The 21,248-nt window shown below is 60.4% G+C and overlaps 2 protein-coding genes across 5 annotated transcripts; one reads left to right on the forward strand and one right to left on the reverse strand.

The window, feature by feature from the left end:
• Positions 1–464: 464 nt before the first annotated feature.
• On the forward strand, positions 465–5,198 carry PHOX2A (paired like homeobox 2A). The gene is made up of 3 exons (XM_036861053.1): positions 465–859; positions 3,019–3,206; positions 4,175–5,198. Exons 1-3 carry the CDS (start codon positions 643–645, stop codon positions 4,625–4,627), a joined length of 858 nt encoding a protein of 285 aa, XP_036716948.1. The 5' UTR covers positions 465–642; the 3' UTR covers positions 4,628–5,198.
• A 65-nt stretch (positions 5,199–5,263) lies between these two features.
• On the reverse strand, positions 5,264–20,598 carry INPPL1 (inositol polyphosphate phosphatase like 1). 4 transcript variants are annotated; one of them, XM_036861052.1, is made up of 29 exons: positions 20,507–20,598; positions 19,259–19,673; positions 16,373–16,436; positions 16,130–16,280; positions 15,779–15,899; positions 15,394–15,534; positions 15,057–15,150; positions 14,860–14,949; positions 14,581–14,679; positions 14,316–14,466; positions 14,120–14,226; positions 13,683–13,785; positions 13,403–13,599; positions 12,982–13,099; positions 12,250–12,346; positions 11,810–11,948; positions 11,593–11,692; positions 11,407–11,495; positions 11,090–11,171; positions 10,869–10,958; positions 10,203–10,316; positions 9,980–10,068; positions 9,449–9,536; positions 9,201–9,356; positions 8,876–8,954; positions 8,640–8,780; positions 6,639–7,311; positions 6,253–6,386; positions 5,264–6,140 (listed from the first exon to the last, which is right to left on the reverse strand). In XM_036861052.1, exons 2-29 carry the CDS (start codon positions 19,453–19,455, stop codon positions 6,050–6,052), a joined length of 3,795 nt encoding a protein of 1,264 aa, XP_036716947.1. In that variant the 5' UTR covers positions 19,456–19,673; positions 20,507–20,598; the 3' UTR covers positions 5,264–6,049. The 4 variants fall into 4 exon arrangements, with proteins under 4 accessions (XP_036716947.1, XP_036716943.1, XP_036716946.1 ...); XM_036861048.1 differs by lacking the exon at positions 20,507–20,598 and adding an exon at positions 20,373–20,389; XM_036861051.1 differs by lacking the exons at positions 15,394–15,534; positions 20,507–20,598 and adding an exon at positions 20,373–20,389 and having other exon boundaries at positions 5,300–6,140.
• Positions 20,599–21,248: the final 650 nt, after the last annotated feature.

Raw genomic sequence — 21,248 nt, forward strand, 5'->3', positions numbered from 1 at the left:
CCTTGTCTTCATTCCCTCTCCTGAGGCATCTCCGTAGTCCCTTCCGGGATGGGACCTCGCTGGGGGCGGGGCCGAGGGACTGGATCGGAATAACTCGGTTATCAGGACGAATTGAATTAACTTCTTCACACGAGCGCCGCCGGGCCTGTTTCCCCTCCCTTCTGCGGGGCCGCAGGTGGGGAGGCCAGGGAGAGGGGTCGGGACCCTACGGCTGGGCACGATGCATAGACTGAAGGTCTGGTCCGGATTGGGGCGGGATGGGGGACTCTAGGGATGGGGCCCCGCGCAGCCTGCCCTGCACATCCCGAGCTCTAAGAGGGCGGCGGCGACCCTTTGGGGTGGGGGTCGGGGGCGGCTGGGGGCGGGGCCTTGGCCGTCCAGGCCCCGCCCCGACGAGCTCGCCCCGCCCCGCCCCCTCCGCGGGGTCCTACGCGTTAAAAGGCGCGCAGGCCGGGTTCGGCTGCACTTGCGTTGCACCAGGGCGGAGCGCGGCCGCGACGGGGCGGGCGGACTCACGAGCGCTCAGAGCCGGCCTCGGGTCCTCGGCCCCTGGCGCTCCAACCCCCATCTTGACCCCCACCCGGCCCGGGACACCAACTCCGACCCGGCCCGGCCCGGCCCCCGCCCCCGCCCCCCGGGCCGATGGACTACTCCTACCTCAATTCGTACGACTCGTGCGTGGCGGCCATGGAGGCGTCCGCCTACGGCGACTTCGGCGCCTGCAGTCAGCCGGGCGGCTTCCAGTACAGTCCTCTGCGGCCCGCCTTCCCCGCGGCCGGGCCTCCCTGCCCCGCGCTCGGCTCCTCCAACTGCGCGCTTGGCGCTCTACGCGACCATCAGCCTGCGCCCTACTCGGCAGGTGAGCCCAGCCCCGGTACAACCCTCCTTCCAAATCCTACGGCACCCCTAGCCCCTGCGCTACTCGGCTAGTGGTTGCGACTGTCCCCCACAGCCACCACAATCTCTGCCCTAGCCAGACCCTCCAACTCCCCGCGGGACCCACAGTCCCTCGTGTAAGACGGGGTTCCCTAGGCAGAGTTGAGCCCCACCCTCTCCTCCTTCCCGTTCCTCTTCTCGCTGCCGTATCCCTATCCCGTGCTCTTCAGGTCAAGGAAATAGATCCCCAGTGTAGCCCCAGGCTCCTCACCAGGCCCTCCCCTGCCCATCTGCAAAGACTGACCACTAAACCTCTCCATGCCCTGTATCCTTGGAAAATGCTCTCGGCTCAGGCCAATAAGACCTCCCATCCTTATCATTCCCACCCCGCTTCATGCCCGACCCCCAACATGGACCCCTGCGGCAGATGAGCTGCCCAGCTGGGAGCCTTCCCAGAGCCCCAGCACCATCAAGCCCCTACTGCCTGGTTTTGAACCCATCCTACCTGTGCCCAAACCCTCTTGCACTACTGAAACCCATTCTGTGGCCAGAAGAAAAGGATGCTCAGGTCATTAAGCAACTTTCATTTCCCCATGCCTCCTGGAGATTCTCCCAGCTAGAGTACTGCAGAACCCAGAAGCAGCCCCATGCAATACCCAAGCCCCTTGATCCTAGACCCCATCTGAACCTTCAGCCTCGTGGAGCCTCTTAGCCATCCCCATTGCTCCAGTTAGAGTTCAAGCTGCCCCACCCATTCTCCTTATCTTCTTCCTTCCTGGGAAGACCACCGGGACCCAGTAGAAGATTGGGACCTGTGTGGTGGGGAGGGATGGTGAGAGAGACCTGGATTTGGAGAAGTGAGAACCAGGGAGATGGAGTCAGAAACTGGAACGGGGATGGGGAGATTGGGTATTCTGGGTCATATGCAGATGGGGACTGGGGAGCTGGAAACAGGAAATGGGGAGATGGGCCCTAGAAAGTTGGAGGTCTGAGATGGAGAAGATGGGGACAGATACAGAGAGATGTGAGCAGAGATGGGAAGATTGGGGTACTTGGGAGAAATGGGGAACCAGGGTTGGGGAGATGGAGATAAAAACCAGGTGATGGGGACAGGAATTATGGGAGATGGGGACCAAGGAAAATTGAAAACAGATGAGAAAGATGGGGATAGGAATGGGGTGTTGGACACAAGGATTAGGGGAGATAGAGAACTAGGGAGGTATGACAAAGATAAGGATATTGGGGATCCCTGGAGAACAGGGAGAACTAAACGGGGGCTGGAGACAAGGATGGGGAGATAGTATCAGAAACACTGTCTGTGGGACAATGGGTACTGGGAAGGGGTAGATGGGAGACAGGGCTGGGAAGAGTGAGGGGAAGGGTTGGGGCTGGTTTTTGGAGGAGTTGGGAGACAGAGGTGTCTGGGAGGAAGAAGAAGGGCAAAGAGAAGATGGAGGAACCTGGGAGAGGAGAAATAAGAACCCTTCTCAATGGGCACAAAGAGAAGAATGGTCCAGGAGGGGAAAGTTGCAGATAGATGTGGTTGGAGAGAGATGAAAAAGAGAGGGGGACACCTGGAAGAGAATGCGATGTGAGATCGGGCTGAGGAAATGAGGCCTAGGAAGGAGAGGGATGCAGGGTAGAGGCGGCCACATTTTTACATGTCAGAGAGTCCGTGGCAGGGCTGAAAGTAGACCCGCGGTCCATGACTGGTTACTGGGGAGACACAGGATATTGATGAGACCTGACAGACAGCTAAGGCTAGGGTGGATAGAGCAGGACCGGAAGTCAGGCCGACTGAAGGAGAAACACACTGAGGGTCGGGTCCGGTAGACTGGCGGGAGATAGAGGGAACACTGTAGAGGGCCAACGACAGGTTAGCAGTCTGGATCCGAGGATCAGATTTTGGTTCCCTCTCTGCGGCTCTTGGGCCCCAGGCCTCCCCGTGCCCCGTCCGCTTTCACCCCTGCCGGCTCCATCCAGTGATAGGGAAGCCGATCCGTACTGAGAGGACCAAGCCGAGGGGCCAGGTCAGGGGCGGGGGATGGTGAGCGATCCCTCAGGGGAAGAACACAGCGGGCCGGGCTCGGCCCCTCACATCCCCACCCTCGTTGATTTCCCCCCTCCTGCACACACCCGTAGTGCCCTACAAATTCTTCCCGGAGCCGTCGGGCCTGCACGAGAAGCGCAAGCAGCGGCGCATCCGCACCACGTTTACCAGCGCGCAGCTGAAGGAGCTGGAACGCGTCTTCGCCGAGACTCACTACCCCGACATTTACACGCGCGAGGAGCTGGCGCTCAAGATCGACCTTACCGAGGCTCGCGTGCAGGTGCGTGTTTGCGCGGAAGTGTGTGCGCGCGGAGCGGGGCCGGGAGTTTAGTGCCTGACACCTGGGGGTCCGAGGGACAGAGGGGCCTCACTCGGGCAGCGGGCGGGTACAGCCCGGGGGCGGTGAACTAGGACCAGGGCCCAGGGTGCAGTCTGGAGGTGATTGGGCAGGAGAGGACCGGCAGCCCCGGGAGGCGGCGGGGCCAGGCGGGGCCAGGCGGGGCCTGAGGCCTTCGGAAGAACTGAGCTGTTCAGCCCCACGATTTCTCCTCAGTCTCCCGGGTAGGGCTGGGCACGCAGAGTGATGCTTGGGAAGCCAGGACGGAGGCCGAGTGGACAGAGGGTCAGCTCCAGGTGGCCTCGGGGCCAAACGAGGCCGAGCAGTGGGGGAAAGCCAGTCAGCACCTCCAGGTCCCCTCTTCGGCTCTGCAACTGTGAAACCTCTGAGCCTGGAAAGCCCGGGTTCAGGGTAGGCGCAGGAGCTGGGTCGGGACGGACTTCCGTCGATCTTACAAATCTGAGTACAGATGTTCAGCTGGCACGCCTTTACTGGAGACCCTGCACAAAAGGCTTCCCGAGTGCCCTAACCCTCTCTCCACTGCCGTGGGACGCTCCGGGGGGACTCCCGGAGCTTCTTGTAGGAAGGAACTGGGGCGAGGGCTTTGGGTGATGAGGAGAGCGAAGGCGGAGTTCCCTCCAGGAGACAGAGAACACTGGGAGGCGGCGGGATCCGCGGGTGAGCAGATCCCAAGGGGAAGACCCTAAGGACCTGGAGGAAGGGGCTAGTGGAAGAGGGGAGGGAGGCGAGAGATGAGGAGGGGAGGGAGGCGAGAGACGAGGAGGGCAACGAGCAGAGTGGTGGAGGGGGTCAAGACTCCGATGGCTGGTTATAATCCTGACCGGCGCCCTCCGGAAGGAGGTCTCACCCGCGCCTGCCGGCCCCAGGCTGACCGGCCCCTGTGCTCGCAGGTCTGGTTCCAGAACCGCCGGGCCAAGTTCCGCAAACAGGAGCGTGCGGCCAGCGCCAAGGGTGCGGCGGGCGCGGCGGGCGCCAAAAAGGGTGAGGCGCGCTGCTCGTCCGAGGACGACGACTCCAAGGAGTCCACGTGCAGCCCCACGCCCGACAGCACCGCGTCGCTGCCGCCGCCGCCGCCTGCGCCCGGCCTGGCCAGCCCGCGCCTGAGCCCCAGCCCGCTGCCCGCCGCCCTGGGCTCCGGGCCTGGAGCCGGGCCGGGGCCACAGCCGCTCAAGGGCCCGTTGTGGGCCGGCGTGGCGGGCGGTGGGGGCGGCGGACCGGGCGCGGGCGCGGCGGAGCTGCTTAAGGCTTGGCAGCCGGCGGAACCCGGGCCCGGGCCCTTCTCTGGGGTTCTGTCTTCCTTCCACCGGAAGCCCGGCCCCTCCCTGAAGACCAATCTCTTCTAGCTGCCGGCCTCTAGAGGCTCCGGGCCTGCCGCCTGAGACGCCCCTGCCCCTCCAGGACCTGACAGAGTCCCTCCTCATCCTGGCCGCCTGCCTGATGTCCCCATCTGTCCCACCCCCTCACCGTGTCTGACCCCTATGTGTGCCCTCCCCAGCTTTGGAGACCAAGTCAGGGCCACTCTCGTCCTCACCCACCCCTACCCAGTGGAGGGGGGTACTTTTCACTGGGATGCCCTCGGGGAGAGCCCAGGACCCCTTCTAGCCTGGTTTTCTTCAGAACCGGAATCAAACAACACCTGCCCCTAACACAGTGCTCAAAGGTGACTCCTCAAACGGGGACAGCCCGGCTTCCTCCCCTGCCCCTGCAGCTGGCTGGGTCACTCAACTTGGAGAGCAGTCTGCTGCTCCAGCCCTTGGGCCCACCCACACTGACCCCACCCGTGCAAAGGCTGCTCGTCATTGTGATAACGAGTGGCCTGAAGGGTCCCACCACCAATTTCTCCCTCATGCGTCCCCTCCCATCCCCAGGCAGTCTGGCACAGAGGGCAGGCCCGTTAGATGAGTGGAGGAGCTGCCAGGGCAGCGGGACAGAGGGGCTTCCTCCTTCCTGTTTTTTTGTTGTTGTTGCTGTTGTTGCTCTTTTCCTTTGAAAAACTTGTAATTTATTGAGGTGAGTTTTGCTCAACCCAAATAAAACTTAATTTATTGAAGACAGCACACCGGCAACCCTTCTGAGTACCCAAGATGGGGACAGGCTACCTGCAAGAGAGAGACCGGTTCCCCTTGTGACCAGCGAGGAACCCCGAGCTGCCACACAGCCCCAGGGCAGGGCGGTACAGACCAGGAGACAAAACTAAGCAAACTGGCGCTTTATGGCCAAAATTATTCCCCCCCCACACCTAAACCGGCCCCCATAACATTAAAGTGCCCGCCCTCCCTAAGCCCATACAGAAAAGCTTAAATAAACCCCAGCCCAGTTCTCGGGCTATTCCTTCATTTCCGGACGGACACCCCCCAGAATGGGGGTTGGGAGAGGTCCTAGCCGAGCCCCTCCACCTGTGGTTCAGGCCAGGTGGAGGGCAGCAGGAACAACGGTGAAAGTGGGGGCCCATGACGTACCCATATGGACCCCATGGCCTCCCTGGGGCTGGAGGAGGGGTCCAGAAAGGGAGGACAGCACCAGAAAAACCAAGATCCTTGGTAACCACGGCAACTGACCTCCCGAGCCCTGACTCTAAAAGGTGAGGGGCAGGATGTCCTAACTAGGGCATTCCAAATGATTGGGCAGTAGGGAACGCAGATCCCCAATAAATAGGCAGAGAAGTACTGCCCCGCCCGCTCGTAACTTTTCAACTCCGGAGCTCTGGCTGGGCCTTCAAGGGCGGGTTGAGGCGCTCAGTTCTTAGCTTCGCAGTGTCACCGCGATCACTTGCTGAGCTGCAGGGTGTCCAGAAGGAGGCGCTTGTGAGCCGGGTCCTGCACCCCAGCTTCCTCCAGATCTTCTTCGGTGATGTCGCTGTAGGGGTAAAAAACGCTGGGAGAAGGGCAAGGTGGTCCAGAGAGCCCGTAGCTCTAACCCCCGAGGCCAGCCCCACCCCCACCCGATCCACCTCCAGCCCCGCCCCCACCTGAGAAACTCCAGGTCGTCCCAGCCATTGTGCACCAGGCCCTCCTCATAGCGCTCCAAGCCGATGGCCCGCAGCCAGGCTCCCATGCCTGCCTCGCCCAGCCCACCAGACCGCCCGACCTGCGGGCACGGAGCCTGAGGGAATAGGGCACGTCAGAGAGAGCACGGAGGGTGCCTCACACACTGAAGGACCTGCACACAGCCACATTCTACCGCGTGCTCTGGGGTGGGGAGAGAGGCCAGGAGCAGGGCTGATTCATGTGACCTCCAACTCCTCCCCAGTGCCCAGCTCAGGGCAGAGGCAACACCACTGAGTGCTGAATGAAGTAAAAGGATACCACGACCCATGGGCAAGCACACACCGACAGCCACCCCTGGTCCACATACCTCTTCTGCCAGGTCCTCCTGGATGCTCTCTCGGATGCGAGGTGGAGGGAAGCTGAGAGGCCGGCCGTAGTCCGAGGGCAGTCCCCGGGGCGGCTGCAGCTCCAGGGGGCCTGGCAGGAGCACGGAGCGGCCAGGTGCGGCAGGAGCGTAGTCCACCTCACTCAGTGTCTTGGCCATCTGCAGCACTGAGCAGGAGCGATCATCCCCACTGGCTACCTCCCCCAGGAAAGTGCTGGTGGGTGAGGGGCCTGGGGGCAGTGGGGGTCTTGGATGGGCCTTGGGAGGTGGTGGGCCACGGGCCTCACCCGCACTGCGGCCCCGGATCACTGGCCCTGGCAAAGGATCCAGGCTGGGGGGCAGGAAGATGGCCGAATCTGGCAGAGGTGGGGGTGGAAAGTCTGGAGGGGGCAGCGTGCCCCCAGACTCTTCATCTGATGAGCTTCCCTCTCCCACACGGGGAGGCCGGTGGCGCCCAAGCTGCGGAGCAGGCACTGTGATGGCCACTTTGTTCTTGGTGGCAGGTGGGACAGGGGCCCTGGCAGGCGAGGGTGGCTCCGGGGGCAGCAGCTGGTGTGGGACCCCTTCAAGGACGTAGTAGGCAGGGTTATTGAAGCTGTTCTTGGGTGAGGGCGCCACCACCCCTTCCAGCTCTGGAGCGCCCTCTGGCTTCAACCTGGGTTTGGGAGCAGAATAACTAAATCAGGACCCAGCAACCCAAAGGGAAGGCGGTGGGTGCAGTGGAAGGAGAACCGGACTGCGAGTCAGGAGACGTAAGCCCGTGGTCCTAGACTTGCATGTGGCCTTGAGCACATCACTTTCCCTCTCTGTCCCTTGAGGTCCTCATCTCTAAAACTGGGGAAACAGGGGAGTTGAATGGATAACCCCTAAACTTCCTTGCCTTACTCGCTAAGATTCTGCAATCTTTTTTGATTTTTTAACGGTGAAAGCTGAGCGTAAATGGGTGAAAACAGAGGCCAGAAAGCAGGACAATAAAAGCCTTCAATGAGAATGACCAGCCAGATTCGGAAAGCCTCTGGAGGCACCTGAGGCCGATCTACTGGGGAATCTTACTCAGGGATTCAGGTTAGTTTTACTCAAGCCTGGAGATAAAACCAAGGTGACTGATAACAGCTGAAGATGACTGAAAACACACCAGCAGTTTTTATTTACGTTCAAGTAACAATTAGATATAATTAAAAAGCAAGCCTCACTTTCCCAAAGTATGATCCACAGAATACTACAGTTGACCACTGAACAACACGGGCTTGAACTGCACGGGCTTGAATCCACTCATATGCGTATTTTTTTCAGTACTGCAGCACTACATGATCTACAATCCACAATGGTTGAACCCGTGGATGTGGAACTGCAGATATGGAAGAACTGGGGATACAGAGGGATGACTATAAGTTATACACCCCTAACCCCTGCCATGTTCAAGGGTCAACTGTAGTTCCCCAGGATATTAATAGTTATTGCATGGAAAAGTTTCCTGGCCCATTAAGTTTGGGAAACTATATTCAACAGAGTTGAAAAAGGATTTCCTTCCTGTCCACATGCTCAGAGCTTTTGCTGATACTATTGTGCACTGGGAATACCTAAGAAAAGAATCTAGCAACAACCATTTCCCAAACCCATTTGACAATAGACCAGTTACCAGCAGGGCATCTTGTAGGACAGTGGTCCATAGAACGCCCCTAGGGAAATCCGTGCTGAGACGAAGGCTCAAGTTAAGTGTTTACACAGAGGGAGCTGTTGCAGAAACAATTTCTAATTCTATTTTTTAAGGCAGAATTGAGAGGAAAGGACTGACTGTGCTCCCTTTGACCAGAGAGCCACACCTTCAGGAGGCCTGGCTGGCCAGTGGCCACAAGCGTAGGGCCCTGGCACCTCCGGCCATGCGGCAGCAGAGCAGCCAAGCAGCAGATGATCCCCAAGCTGGCCCTGAGAGCCACGCACAGCGATGGATAAAGTCAGGGGGTGACAGTTTCCTTCTCTCACCTGGGGGTCAAGGGCTCCTCCCGGGGAGCAGCTCGAGGTGGGGCTGGGGGCCTCCCAGTTGGTGGTGGTTTCTCTGGTTCTTCAAATAACTTGGAGAGCGGACAGGAGGCCTCTGCGGAGGCTGGCTTGCGGCTCCCTGACCTGCCAGGGGTGCACAGGGGAGGAGAGGTGAAGTAGGGGCTGACCAAGAGCCCCCGGGCACCCCTCACGTAGCACACCACACAGCCCCAGCTCACCTGGGCTCCTGGCTGCCTCGGGACACAGAGGGGGCTTTGCTCTTTGCTCCTGCCTCATCCTTATCAATGCTGATCCACTCTGGGGGAGGATGGGAAAGGAGACTCAGAGGAGACTTGGGGTCCTGCATCCCACAGACACCACCAGTGGGCTGCTAGCCCCTTCCCAGCTACTCCTTAGGGCAGGCCCACTCCCAGACCTGGCTGCAGAACTGCCACATGTTCCAGGGATCCCAACATGCCCTCCCTGCAGCCCTGGTCTTCCCCTCCTAGGCCCGCCCACACCACCCCGTCTTATGCCCCACACCCCTCCCAATGGGGCCCCCACCATAGAGTCGCTCACGGGTGCCCAGGCGCTCTGTGGGCACCCGCACCTTCATGGAGCCACGGATGTTGCCTGTCTCCTCGCCACGGTGGGACAGGAAGGTCAGGAACTGCTGGGCCGTGCTGCCAATCATGGACTTGAGCGCCACCACGCACTCCCCTGAAGGGCAGATGGAGCAGACCAGCAGACTGCCAAGCCTTTCTAGGGCCCTGCCCGGCTTTCTGTGCCCCTTGGCCCCCCTCAACCCTCACCATAGGATTCATAGCCGTCCATGGACTTGACTGTGAGCAGGAGGTGCTGGTCCTGCAGGTACTCGATGTCAGCTAGAATGGGCTTGAGCTGGGGAGCAGAGAGGCCCAGTGAGGAACAAAGGCCCACCCACCCCCCCCTGCCACACCACCACTCACCCCACCCTCAAACTCGTCCGTGCTCACTCCCGTCCACTCTTAGGAAAGATCCTAATCCATAAGGTAGAAGACACAGTCCTGCATGGGCCTCTCAGAGCACTTAACAGCCCTGTAATTAATTAATTTTCTGCATCAGCAATGGCCAACACGGGACCTGATGTTTAGCAAAGGCTCAAGAACTATTCATTGAACGAATGAATGAACCAGCTGCAACTTGGCTCCCCCCACTCCCCCAAACAAAGCACGTGCCCTCATCCTCACTCACGCCCACCCCACACACAAGCCCGTGCTGCCGGCTCTGCCCGCCCTCCCAGGCAGGCTCCAGGTGGCGCTCTGCTGCACCTCCCTCTCTGTGTCCTCACCCACAAGCCTCACCGTGGGCAGCTGGCGTGAGGACCACTGCACCTTGAGGAAGTTGATGTTGTCACTGCTCTGGGCATCATTTTCGAAGCTCTTCTTGTACTCTGGGTGGGGGTGGGGGACACCCAACTGAGCGCCACCTCTCAGCTTCCCTTCTAACTAGGGGGCTGACCACTCTGGGCACCTCGGGCCTCCCATCCCCTGTGGCCCACACCCAGCCCTGGGCCCCGCCTCTGACCCTCCAGGCAGGTGGAGTAGAACTCAATGAAGAACTTGGTGCGGCTGGCCGTCTTCACAATGGCCTCGATGCTCTCAAACTCGATGTAGGCCTGGTCTGAGGTCTTCGAGAGCCCTGAGGGGCAAAGGGAGGAATACAGACAGGAGGGCTGAGAGGGTGGCAGAAGGAACGGGACAGAGAGACTGAGTGCTGGGACAGGGAATCAGCAGCCCTGGCAGAGCAGGAGGGAAGGCCAGGAGGGGCCTCCTCCATCCCAAGCAACCAGTAGCGAGACCCCAAAGTCCAGACCTGGCACTGGGACAAACAGATAATCCAAGATGAGAGACCATCTGAGAGGGGGCCAGGGACCAGAATGCCTGCAGGATATGCCCGCCAACAACCCACCACGCCACCAGGCACACTCGGGTACTCAAGTGGCCCCAGGCAGATAGACACACGTACATGTTTACGTTCACACGCTCTTGGCCATGTACCTCCTGTGATGACCCAGGCAACCCAGACACCCTCACACATCACATATTCAGAAACATTCCTACATGTACATGTAAACACCCAAACACACACACACACACATTTAGATGTATTCAAACCTATGCACATCCCCAGGCCAGCACCTGCAGCCACCCAGATGGATGCCACACCCATAAGCACATCCAGAATAGCCACCTTTCTTGGAGATGAACTGAGAGGTAACCCCAACCTCAAATGTCCCAAACACGGGGGAGTGGTCGCTGGTGACGATGTCATCTGTGCAACCTGGGGAGGGGAGCAGGAATGAGGGCTCAGGGGAAAGCTCCTTATTCTCTGCTTGCACTTCCCAAAGCTGAGGCAGAGTCGGGTCAGTGACCACCCAGGATCACCCATCACCCTGTCCGGGAGGCTCTGACCATAGGAATTGCAGATGATGTGAGTCTCGGGATAGGACTTCCAGAGAATCCGGTCACACCATGAAGGCACGTTGGTCCGGACCTGGGGCAGGGGATAGCAGCATGGTCAGAGGTCAGCTGGGGCCCCACCACAGCAGCCCTAGCGCCTACCTCCTTCCTTGGAGCCTCACAACATGCAGGGTCACCCCTGAGGCCCCAAAGGGCCATAGAAGCTGGAGCGGTAAGTGCAGAGGCCTGGACCCTTGACCCCACACACACTCTTGATTCACTGCAGCCCTGGGGGGTCTCCCCAGGCCCAGCTCCTTCTCTTCACTCACCCCAGTTGGCTTCTGCTTGTGCCAGGCGTATGTGTCCCGGGAACCCCGCTCATAGCGGTAGGTGGGTGGGAAGGAGATCTCCTCCTCACCTAGGGAAGGCGGGGGATGGAGGAGTCAGGGCCCGGAAGACCCAGGGATACCACAAGGATCCTGGCCCTCAGGGACCCCCGCCAGGCCCATACTCACTGAATCGAAGGAAAACCTTGTGCTTTTCCCGCTCCAGGTTGAGCTGGTCCACCCTGAGCAGGGGCTCAAACTCCTTCCTGCTGATGTAGTTCAGGATCTCCTGGGGTGGGGACACAAAGGCTGGAGACTTTCCCCCTCGAGCCAAAGCCAGAGGTGAGAGCCCACCTGGCCCCCAGCCCAGCCTCCCTACCAGCCACCTGCCGGGCCCTGCTCACACCTGTATATCCATGTCAAGGCGGTAGTTGAGGTCCCCAAACCAGAAGAGGTGAGTGAAACGCAGAGAGATGTCAAAGGCACTGAGCTGCCGGTCACCCAGCGAGAGCAGCCGCAGGATGTCCAGGTAGTTCTGGTTCCGTCTACAGTGGGGGTAGGGGGAGGCCTCCAGGGTCAGGTGTCAGGGACAGGCGTGAAGGTAAGACATCTCTGGCTGGGGTCAGGGATGGGCCAGGGATCAGGGTCCCTGGGGACAGAGGAAGGAACTGGGGACAAGGTCAAAGTCAGGGAGAGACAGAGGGGTCCTGAGTTGAGGTAAGGAAGAAGGGGGCCTTGGGGGACAGGGATGTAGGATGTACTATAGACTAGGATATGGGAGAGGGAATAGGTGTTTGGTGAATAGAGGATGAGACTAAAGAGACAGCTGGGAAGGTGCCCCCTCACCGGGCAGTCTTCTCATTTCCCGAGGTGAGGTGGCAATTCACAAAGCCAAACGAGGTGCCATTGAACATGAAGGAGACACCCACGGCCCCCTTGTTTCCTGTCAGGGCAACAGAAGAAGGCCTGAGTCACCCCCGGTGGGCTCCCGACTCTCCCCTCTGCCTATCTAAGCAGCAGTGGGAAGACCCTCCCAACTTCCCCACATACCATGAGGCAGGCAGGCCCCTGCACACACACCCACGCCTTCCCGGGGGTCCACACGGGGCACATGCAGCCCCATCTGGATGGCCTGGGTCTGTCGGCATGTGTGAACAGAGAGCCCCTGGAGATCACAGGGGACCCCAATGGTGAAGCTGCAAGAACCTGCAGATTCTGAGCAGAATCTATCCTGAGGGACCACTGGACTGCAAACAGGGAGACCTGGGCACTACGCCAGGTGCCGGGCTCTACCACGTACTAGCTGTGTGACCTTGGACAGCTCACTTGACCACTCTGGGCCTGAGTTTTATCATCTAAGAAATGGAGGTAATTATCCTGGCCCTGCCTTCCTGGTGGGGCTGGAAGAGATTTAGAATACGAACATGCTTTGCAAAGTTCAAGCAGTTCTATAGATGGGAAAGCTGAGACTACCCAAAAGGGGGAGACCCTGGACCCTGGGCTGGAGATGAAGCAAGAAGCGTGGACAAAAAAAAAAAAAAGAAGTGTGGACAGAGGGACCCCACCCTCCCTACTCACCCAGGGTATTGGCGATGCCAGTCTTCACGCTGGATGTACTGACATGGCTGATGCGGTTCTCATGCTCTGGCTTGACCAGCACGGCCACCTTGATGTTCCACAGTGACTGCATGGCAATCTGGGGAGGGGGTGCGGGGTCACCCCTGCCCCGAGCTGGGCCACTGTCCACATCTCCCCCACCCCGCCCAGCCTATACTACAGACTGTTCTGGAAGTCACAAAATAGGAAGGGCTGCCACACCTTTTTCCTGAGGGACCAGAGAGAAAGAACCCTTCCCATAGCATAAAGGACTCCAGTTAGACTTCCTAAAGGATATGCCCAGGGACCAGAGGGAGAGCTCTCCAGGGTCGTGCGTGAGGTCAAGCAGGATAGTTGGGGGCAGTGTGTGAGGAGGCGGGCTGGACAAGAGGATGACCCTCACCGGGCGGTAATCCAGATCTGTGAGCTCCTTGAGGCTCCCGCGGAGCAGGTCCAGCCACTCGCGGTCGCCCACCGAGTTCTCCTGGGTCCCAAAAACATAGATGTCATGGGGTATGGTCACCGTGACCTCATCCAGGGTCTTCCCCAGACCCTTCGATGTGAACCAAGATGTCACAGTTTTTGGAGGCGGCACACTTCCTGGAGGGGGAGGGGATGCAGGCGGTCAGGCCCCTGCATGGGGCCCTTCCTCTCTCCCACCCCAGCCCCTGCACGGGCCTGACCCATGTTCCAGGTGCCTATGAAGACGGAGATCATGTCGGGCTCGTCCTGCTTGGAGTGCTTATTCTTCATGAGCTGCAGCAGCTGGCAGAAGGCCTCCCGCTTCTAGGGGGACAGCAGCCAGTCAGGGGCAGGTGGGTGGCCAGGAAACTCCCTTCCATGGGGACACCCTGCTAGGTGGCAGGTCCAGGAGGAGAGGGACATGCCTCTCTGGCTCACCACCATACACCCACTCCTCAAGCATACAACAGGTGCTCAGGAAATGTTCACTGAGTATTTGAATCCACCCTCAGGCCGCCCACTCTCAGTATACACACTCTCTGCTCCGTCAGAACTGCCCCCACCACGAGAGATGGTGTGCCTACATCATATGTTCCCTCTCTTCCCATCCAGCAGGGACTCCTGCAGCCCCCAGTGGCCTGGCCCACCCACTGCTCACCCGGGCGCTGACAAAGATGAAGTCCTTGCGCTGTGTCCGGTCCTTCTCTTTCTCAAACACGACGCCCAACTTGTTCTGGACCCGCTGGGACTTAATGAGCTGGCGGACTAGGGGATGGAGGATGGGTCACACCAGCCTGTGCCCTGAGGCCCAGGGGCCCACCCCGCCCCCCATCCCAGGCTGGGCCCTGGCTCACTGCGGTCATGCGTGAAGGTCGTCCAGTCCTCCTGCGAGTCCCGCTGTCTCCGCAGCAGCACCAGCCGCCCGCCCTCCACGTCCACACTCAGCGTGAACTTCTGTGACTTCCCAATCTTGGTCAGGTCACCCAGGGTCACATCCAGCTTCACCTACAGGCCAGGAGGTGGAGGGGCTGCTGAAAAGACCTGGGGGCAGGCAGCACCCCCTTCACCTCCGCCCACTCTTTGCCCTGTGAGGTTCCCCCCCCACCCCCCACCATGTACCTCAAAGGCCTGCACGGGGATGGTCTTGGCCTTACGTGTGGATGGCTGCAGCGGGGCCGGGGGTGCTGTGGAACTCATGTCCTGTAGGGCCTTCAGGGCCTGGAGGGGGCAAGGGCAGGGCAAGGTCAGGAGCCCTGCCGAGGGCTGGGGCGGGGAGGGACACGGCTGATGTGGGGCTCAGTGCTAAACTACAGATTCAGGGTTCAGATCAGTTAGAACAACGCAAGTGGCCAGGGACTGGTGAGTGGGTCAGGGATCAGAGGTCAGGGGTCAGGGCACCTTCTTCTGGATGCCTGACAGGAAGTCCTTTAGCACTGACAGCTTTAGCACCAGGCTCTCTAGTTCCTGCTCCCCAGTCTGTGGTGGGTTCTGCGGGGAGAAGGAGTGAGGCTCGTCCGTGAGGCCACCCAGCAGGAGGCACCCCACCCAGCACCAGAACATGAACCCACTCCCCAGAGGTCTCTCCACAATCCCACCTGCTGCTGCAAAAGGCGGGTCACCATGGGCGAGCTCTGCTGGTCAAACACCTTGGACAGGATCTCCAGGCCTGACAGGACCTTGTCCACCTCACTATGGGAAACATCAGGTCAGAACTCCCCACCCCGACCCAAGTACAGGGAAGAGGGGCTGAGTGTGTAGCTTCAGCCGCCACCGAGAGAATACAAGGGTTCAGGCGAGGAAAAGTCAGGAGGCAATAGCTGGTTCCTGGTTCAGGGCCAGAGGTCAAAGGTCAGGGCATTTGTGTAGCAAGGCAGCGGGAGAGGACAGGTGAGAGGTTAAGGGTGCAGCGCGTGGCGCTGATGTCCCAGGTACCTGTGCAGCCTCCGGCATGAGGTGGCGAGGGTGCGGGTGAGGTGCGGCAGGTTGCTGGCTCCACCCCGCACAGCCTCCAGATCCAGCCCGTAGCTACCCTTCAGGTACTCGTGCGAGACAGTGCTCAGCCCATTGGGAGCACTTCAGGAGGGGTTAAGAAGTCAGTGGAGGCCCCGCTGACCCTGTCCCAGCACCCCCACCCCATTCCTAGAGGAGACGGTACAGGTGGCAGAGTACGACAGACCAGGGTGTCCGCCTCTGGGGCTGAGACGGGGTGGGGGTCCCTGGGGAGGGCTGGGGGCTTAAAGGTCTTCCCACCTTCGGTGAGGACACAGTTCTCAGAGAGGAAAGGGACTTCCTGCTCAGGAGGGGGTTGGGGCCTCACCTCTCAGCAGCCGGAGTCGTGGGGGTCTCAGGGGCTGGCAGGGGGCTGCTGGGCCCGAGGGGGGCAGAAATGCTGGTAGAGCCAGAGCGCGGGGGCAGTGGGGGCTTCTCATCCTCCCCATCTGTGGACAGGGGCCAGTGGGCAGCGGTGTGAGCCCCCTGCCCTCAGTGAAGTACGGGGGACACGATGGCTGTCAGAGACTTGCGTGGAAAGGGGTAAAGGGCCCAGGCACCATGGAGAGTGGCAGGGGGCTTCAGGGGAGTCAGGCTGAGAAGATGGGGTGGGAAGTCGCAGGTAACGGCCGGGGATGGGGGCAGGGAAGGCATTTGTACACCGCACCCCAGGCAGCACCTGAGGCATCGCGGTCATCCGGCAGGTCTGGCTCTCGCTCCCGCTCCACAGGCAGCAGCAGGGCACACACCAGGCCCTGGTTGGGCTGGGCGTACAGGCCGATGAGCTCCCCCAGGGTCTGGAAGCGGCGCACAGGCACACCCTGCGAGGTCTGCAGGCCAGCAAGAGTGGGAGAAGCATCAGTCAGCTGGTCCCAAACCTTAGGCTGGAATCAAGGTCAGGGGTCAGGGTCTAAGCTCCTACCTGCACGGCCAGGAAATCTTCTCCATCAGGGAGAATTCGATATGTGTGCACATGCTTCTGATACCTGACAGCAAAGCAGGGGATCAGAATCTGTCACCCCCAGGCTGGGGTCTAAGTCCCAAGACCCCCCTTCCTCCTACCAACAGGCTCAGCCCCCAGGCCCCTCGTCTAGGTTTCCTTAAAGCTGTTTGCCCGGGCTGCACAGGGTTAATGATGGGGCGAGTCCACTCCATCCTGCTAGTGCCAAGCAGAGCAGGAATGCCCAGACCCACCCCCCCACCCCCACCCCAGGCATACATACGCTCCACACCCACTGCAGGGCCCCGGAAGCACCAGGCAGCTCTTCTGTGGCCTCCACAGCTGTCTAAACAGACCCTCTGGGCTATGGTACCAGTCTGGGCCCCCCGCCAGAGTAAGAGTCCTCAGAGGTCTGGGTAACCCGTCTGTGTGCATGGGTGACGTGCTATCACACGTGTGCCTGCTGCCTGTGTTTACACTGGTGTCTGGCTCTGCTGGAGTCAGGTGTGTCTGGAGCAGTTTTGCTGGGGGGTGTGAGGATATCATTCTAGGGCTTTCTCCCCTGCTTCCCCAGACACCAGGAAATTGGGATGACCCATGGGGGCCCTCTATGGGAGAGGTGGGCCTCTAGGAGCCCCAAGCTAAGGAGGGGCAAGAGGGGTGCTGACAGATGGCAGCAACAGCTGAGCAGGTGACAGCTGAGCCTGGCCTGGATGGTACAGTCTGCACTCAGTGGGGGTGGAGGATCCCTCTGCAGCCGCACCTCAGGGCAGGCTTGCAAAGGGGGTCACCTGGGCCGTGTGTGTTGGGCAGGAGGTGGGTATTACTAGAGAGGACCAAATGCCTATTTGAGGAGACTCTACACCCTGGCCACAGGGCCATCCTCTCCCCTCAGGTGAGCCCCATTCAGGGGCTCTCCTGACCACTGGGCACAAGCTGTGTGGCTATCTGTGTGTGACTGGGTGTGTTGGTTTTTGGACTGTGGGTCTGTGTTTGTAAAAGTAATAGCATCCCATTAACTGAGTCCTGTCTCTGTGACAAGTCAGGTACTCAACGTCCTACAGACATGATCTCATTTAATCCTCACATTTTAAGGCAGATATTATTATTATCCCTCTTCTCCAGAAGAGGAAACTGAGGCGCAAAGAAGAAAAGTGATTTGCCTAAGGTCACAGAGCAAGTAAAAGGTAAGTAAAAGGCAGAGCTGGCATTTAAAGTCAGGACAGAGGCCAGGACCTGTATCCTGGCCTGCTGGTTGGATTGACTGCACCTGCTGGGGCAGGGCTGTGTCCTGAATGTTTCCCCTGTATGCGTGGGTGGCATATACAGGTAAGCAAGTATGTTTCTGATCACCCACCCCCAGGTTCATGAGATGCAGGGAGTAACCAGAGTCAGCTGGTAAAGCTGAAGCCCTCACACACAGACAGCCCCTCACCCCACCCATCCCCTCCCATGGCAATGGAGCCAGGACTTTTCCCTCCTGGGACAATAATGTTCCCATCCAGACACAGGCCCAGCTGTCCCCCTCCCACTCAACAGCTGATCTAGCACCTGCCTCCCTCCCCTCCCTAATTAGGGGGTACGCCTCAGAGAGGGTTGGCATGCAGGACTCTAGGTTATTCATCTGCCTAGACTGTCCCTCTTCAGTTCCCTATTGGGCCTCAGATGTGGGACATAAGCTGAAACTTAAGGGACCCCTTCCTCTTCAGGTCCACTGCCTAGGCCAGGGTTGTTCAACCCTCAGCACCACTGACATTTTGGACTACATAATTCTTTGTTGTGAGGGACAGTACTGTGCATTGTCGGATGTTTAGCAGCAACCCTGGCTCCTACCCACTAGGAGCCAGTAGTATGATCCCAGTTGTGACAACCAAAAATGTCTCCAGACATTGCCAAATGTCCCCTGAGGGGTAAAATCAACCCCAATTGAGAACCACTGGCCTAGGCCAGTGTACCCCTAAAGATGTGAGGAGAACAGAGGAGAAAGAGACACAGAGATAGGGACTTGGGAGGGCTCACGGGCCTGAGGAGGAACATAACTAGGTCTAAACAAAGCAGCCCCACCACTTCCCACTCACCACCTCCACTCCAGAGGCCTACAGGAGCCCACCCAATGTCAGATCCTGGGGCTCAGGGGGGCAGCTCAGCAAGAAGACTCCAAAACTGAAAGTGCCAACTCACCCGACACCAATGCCATGCACGGCCGATGGGTACAAGCACAAAACCAGGCCCACTCAGAGAGCTCCCAAGTCTAGCCCCACGCTCAGCACCCATGGCTCAGGGCTAGGGCAGCAGGATCCCAGAGCCAGAGCACACACACTCACTCACTGATTCATGAAATAATGACATGGAGCGATACAGCCTCACTCCCCTTCTTCTCAACACCACCCTGTCCCCAGCCCCAGTCATACATATCCAGGCAGGCCCCAGCCTCAGTCCCGGGGCACAGAAAGGCCCCCTAAGGAAGCTGCTGGGCATCCCCACACACCCCATTAGTTCCTCTGGCCCCAACTCCCACTCAAGACACCCAATCCCTACATAAACAGAAGTGCACACAACCGTGGGATGCACATCCTCACCCCTGCCTGGAGGATGCCTGAGGGGGTCTGCCAGAGACTCCCTACACTTTTCCCAATTACGGCGACCCTGGGCCGCAAGACCCCGCATACTCTGCCCTCAGGGCCGCAGCAAGTGCCCCCAGACACACAGCAGGAAGGAAGTGCTCCCAGCATCCTTCCTCAGGCCCAGCAGAAAGCCAAGGCCCCCACCGTGGCGGGCGCTGGCGTCCCACTGTCCCGCGCCCTCCCCACAGCAGTCAACGAAGCCCGGGCCCTGCCCCCGCCCGCCGGGAGCCTCGGCCCCACTCACAGGACGCAGAGCGCGAAGGCTCCCGCCACGCTCTCGCTGTCTCGGACCAGGAAGCTGCCATCGCGGCCTGCCCGGGCCAGCAGCTCCTCGGCGGCGGCGCGGCTCAGGTCGCGGTGGTACCAGGCGGGGGCCGGGCTGCCCAGAGCGGCCCCAGGCCCGGCGCCCCCTGGGCCCGGCGCCCCGCACGCCGAGGCCATGGCCAGCGCAAGGTTCAGCGCTGCCCGCGCCCACCGCCCCGCGCCATCCGCCCCGGGACGCTCGGCGCTGAGGCTGGGACCGGGCCCGGGTCCCGGGGCTGGGGACCGGGCCTGATGATCCGCTGGCGGGACCGAGCCGGGGATCGGGGCTCCGTGCTCCGCCGCGTTTGCCGCCCGGTTTGCCGCGCAGCCGCCGCCGCCAGCAGCGCCGGCCTCAACTTGAAGAGAAAGAAAAGTTTGTTCAGAGGCGGCGGGGGAGGGGCAGGAGCGGAGCGCAGTGCCGGGCGGCCGGCCCCCACCCCCACCGCTCGGCCCAAGGCCCGTCCCGCCCCTGCCCTCACCCTCTTCCCCGCGGGGAAGTTGCCCTCTGCATTCCCGAAGGAGCCGGGACCCCCCAAACCCCAGGGGAAGCCGGCCTCCCAAACCCCACAACGATCCTGCCCAGCCATCACCACCCGGAGGAGATCCAGCTCCTAACGCCCGCCTCCAAGCCCAAGTCAACCCATCCTGCGCCCCAACACTTTGGGATTCCCGACCCCCTCCCCCTCCTTTCAATACTCACAATTATATGACCCCCAACTCCCATAAACGTCTGATTCCACCCCCCAATCCTTTCCATTCGGCCCTCGTACAGACTCGTAGGATCCAGTTACCAAAATCCGCGAAGGATCCCATGATGAACCAACCTCCTGCCGTCCCTCTCCCCATCACCCCCAACTCCCGTGAAATCCAGCCCCCACTTAGATCTGAACCCCCAAACTCCACTGGGTCCCAATCCCGCGTGGGGGATCCCCCACAAACCCCCAGAGGAGGTCCAGTGTCCTCGACTCCCCATGCACCGTCCCTGGCAGCCCCTCTCAGCCCAGGCAGAGCCCTTCCCCCCTCTCGGCCAAGTTCCCTGGCACCATCCCCCATACCCGCAGGCCCCGGCCTTGAGGGGTTCAGCAGTCCGAGGTCAGCCCTTTCCTTGCCCATCTAGAAGAAAGTTCCCTCAAACCCCCGGGCTTCCGACCTCTCCCCAGAGCCCCGGCCGCCGTACTCAGACCCCCACCTCCTGGGCTGCTCCGATGCCCCCTTCCCCGGGGAAGCAGCCCTGGACTCTCAGCGGCCACTTAAGATGGCCATCCTCTGCCACTGCACCCCCCCCCCCTCGCCTTCCGCCCCGCCCGCCGCCCCGCCCCCGCGGCTCTCCGCCGAGCCGGGGGTAGAACCCGCGCCCCGCCTCGCCCGGCCCAGTGCCTTGATTCCGGAGCAGCTAACCTGCCGATTGACCTCGGGCAAGTCACGGCGCCTCTCAGAGCCTCGCCTTCCGGCTCTGTAAAATGGGGATAACTTTATCAGGGCAGACTCAATAGGACTGTTCTTGTAAAGCTCTCCGCACGGGGCCTGGCATTCAGTGGGCGCTCCCGAACAGCGGCTATTTTTATTATTAATTAAGGAGTAACGAAGGTGACAGCTGTGTAAACTGTAAAGCGCGGCAATGGAACGAACGGGTATTATTAGCACCCGCCCCCATCCCAGCTACTCCCTCCAAGTCAACAAACTTGAGCCTCTGTGGGCGGGACACGGAGCCAGGAGCGCCCTAGACCGGGATCACTCCGACAACCCCCGGCCCCTTCTCCTCCCACAAGGGGCGGTAGGGCCCCTGGGCCTCCCGGAAAGGGGGCGGGGTCCTTAGGAGGGTCTGGCCTGCCCCTCCCCAAGAAAAGACCTAGCCGGTGGCTGCGTCTCCTGGGAGTCCGCTTCCTGCCCCGCCCCTCCGCCCCCTGGATCCTTAAAGGCGCAGGCCTCCA

The sequence above is a fragment of the Balaenoptera musculus genome, chromosome 8 (assembly GCF_009873245.2).
Source record: "Balaenoptera musculus isolate JJ_BM4_2016_0621 chromosome 8, mBalMus1.pri.v3, whole genome shotgun sequence".
Lineage (NCBI taxonomy): Eukaryota > Metazoa > Chordata > Mammalia > Artiodactyla > Balaenopteridae > Balaenoptera > Balaenoptera musculus.

Coding starts and splice junctions, on each gene's coding strand:
- INPPL1 (XM_036861052.1), bottom strand. CDS start 19,455: ATGGCCTCGGCGTGCGGGGCGCCGGGCCCAGGGGGCGCCGGGCCTGGG. Junction 15,151..15,393: donor TCATGCCGGAGGCTGCACAG/GTACCTGGGACA, acceptor TGTTTCCCATAG/TGAGGTGGACAAGGTCCTGT. Junction 8,955..9,200: donor CACCCGTGAGCGACTCTATG/GTGGGGGCCCCA, acceptor ATCCTCCCCCAG/AGTGGATCAGCATTGATAAG.
- PHOX2A (XM_036861053.1), top strand. CDS start 643: ATGGACTACTCCTACCTCAATTCGTACGACTCGTGCGTGGCGGCCATG. Junction 860..3,018: donor GCCTGCGCCCTACTCGGCAG/GTGAGCCCAGCC, acceptor ACACACCCGTAG/TGCCCTACAAATTCTTCCCG. Junction 3,207..4,174: donor TTACCGAGGCTCGCGTGCAG/GTGCGTGTTTGC, acceptor CTGTGCTCGCAG/GTCTGGTTCCAGAACCGCCG.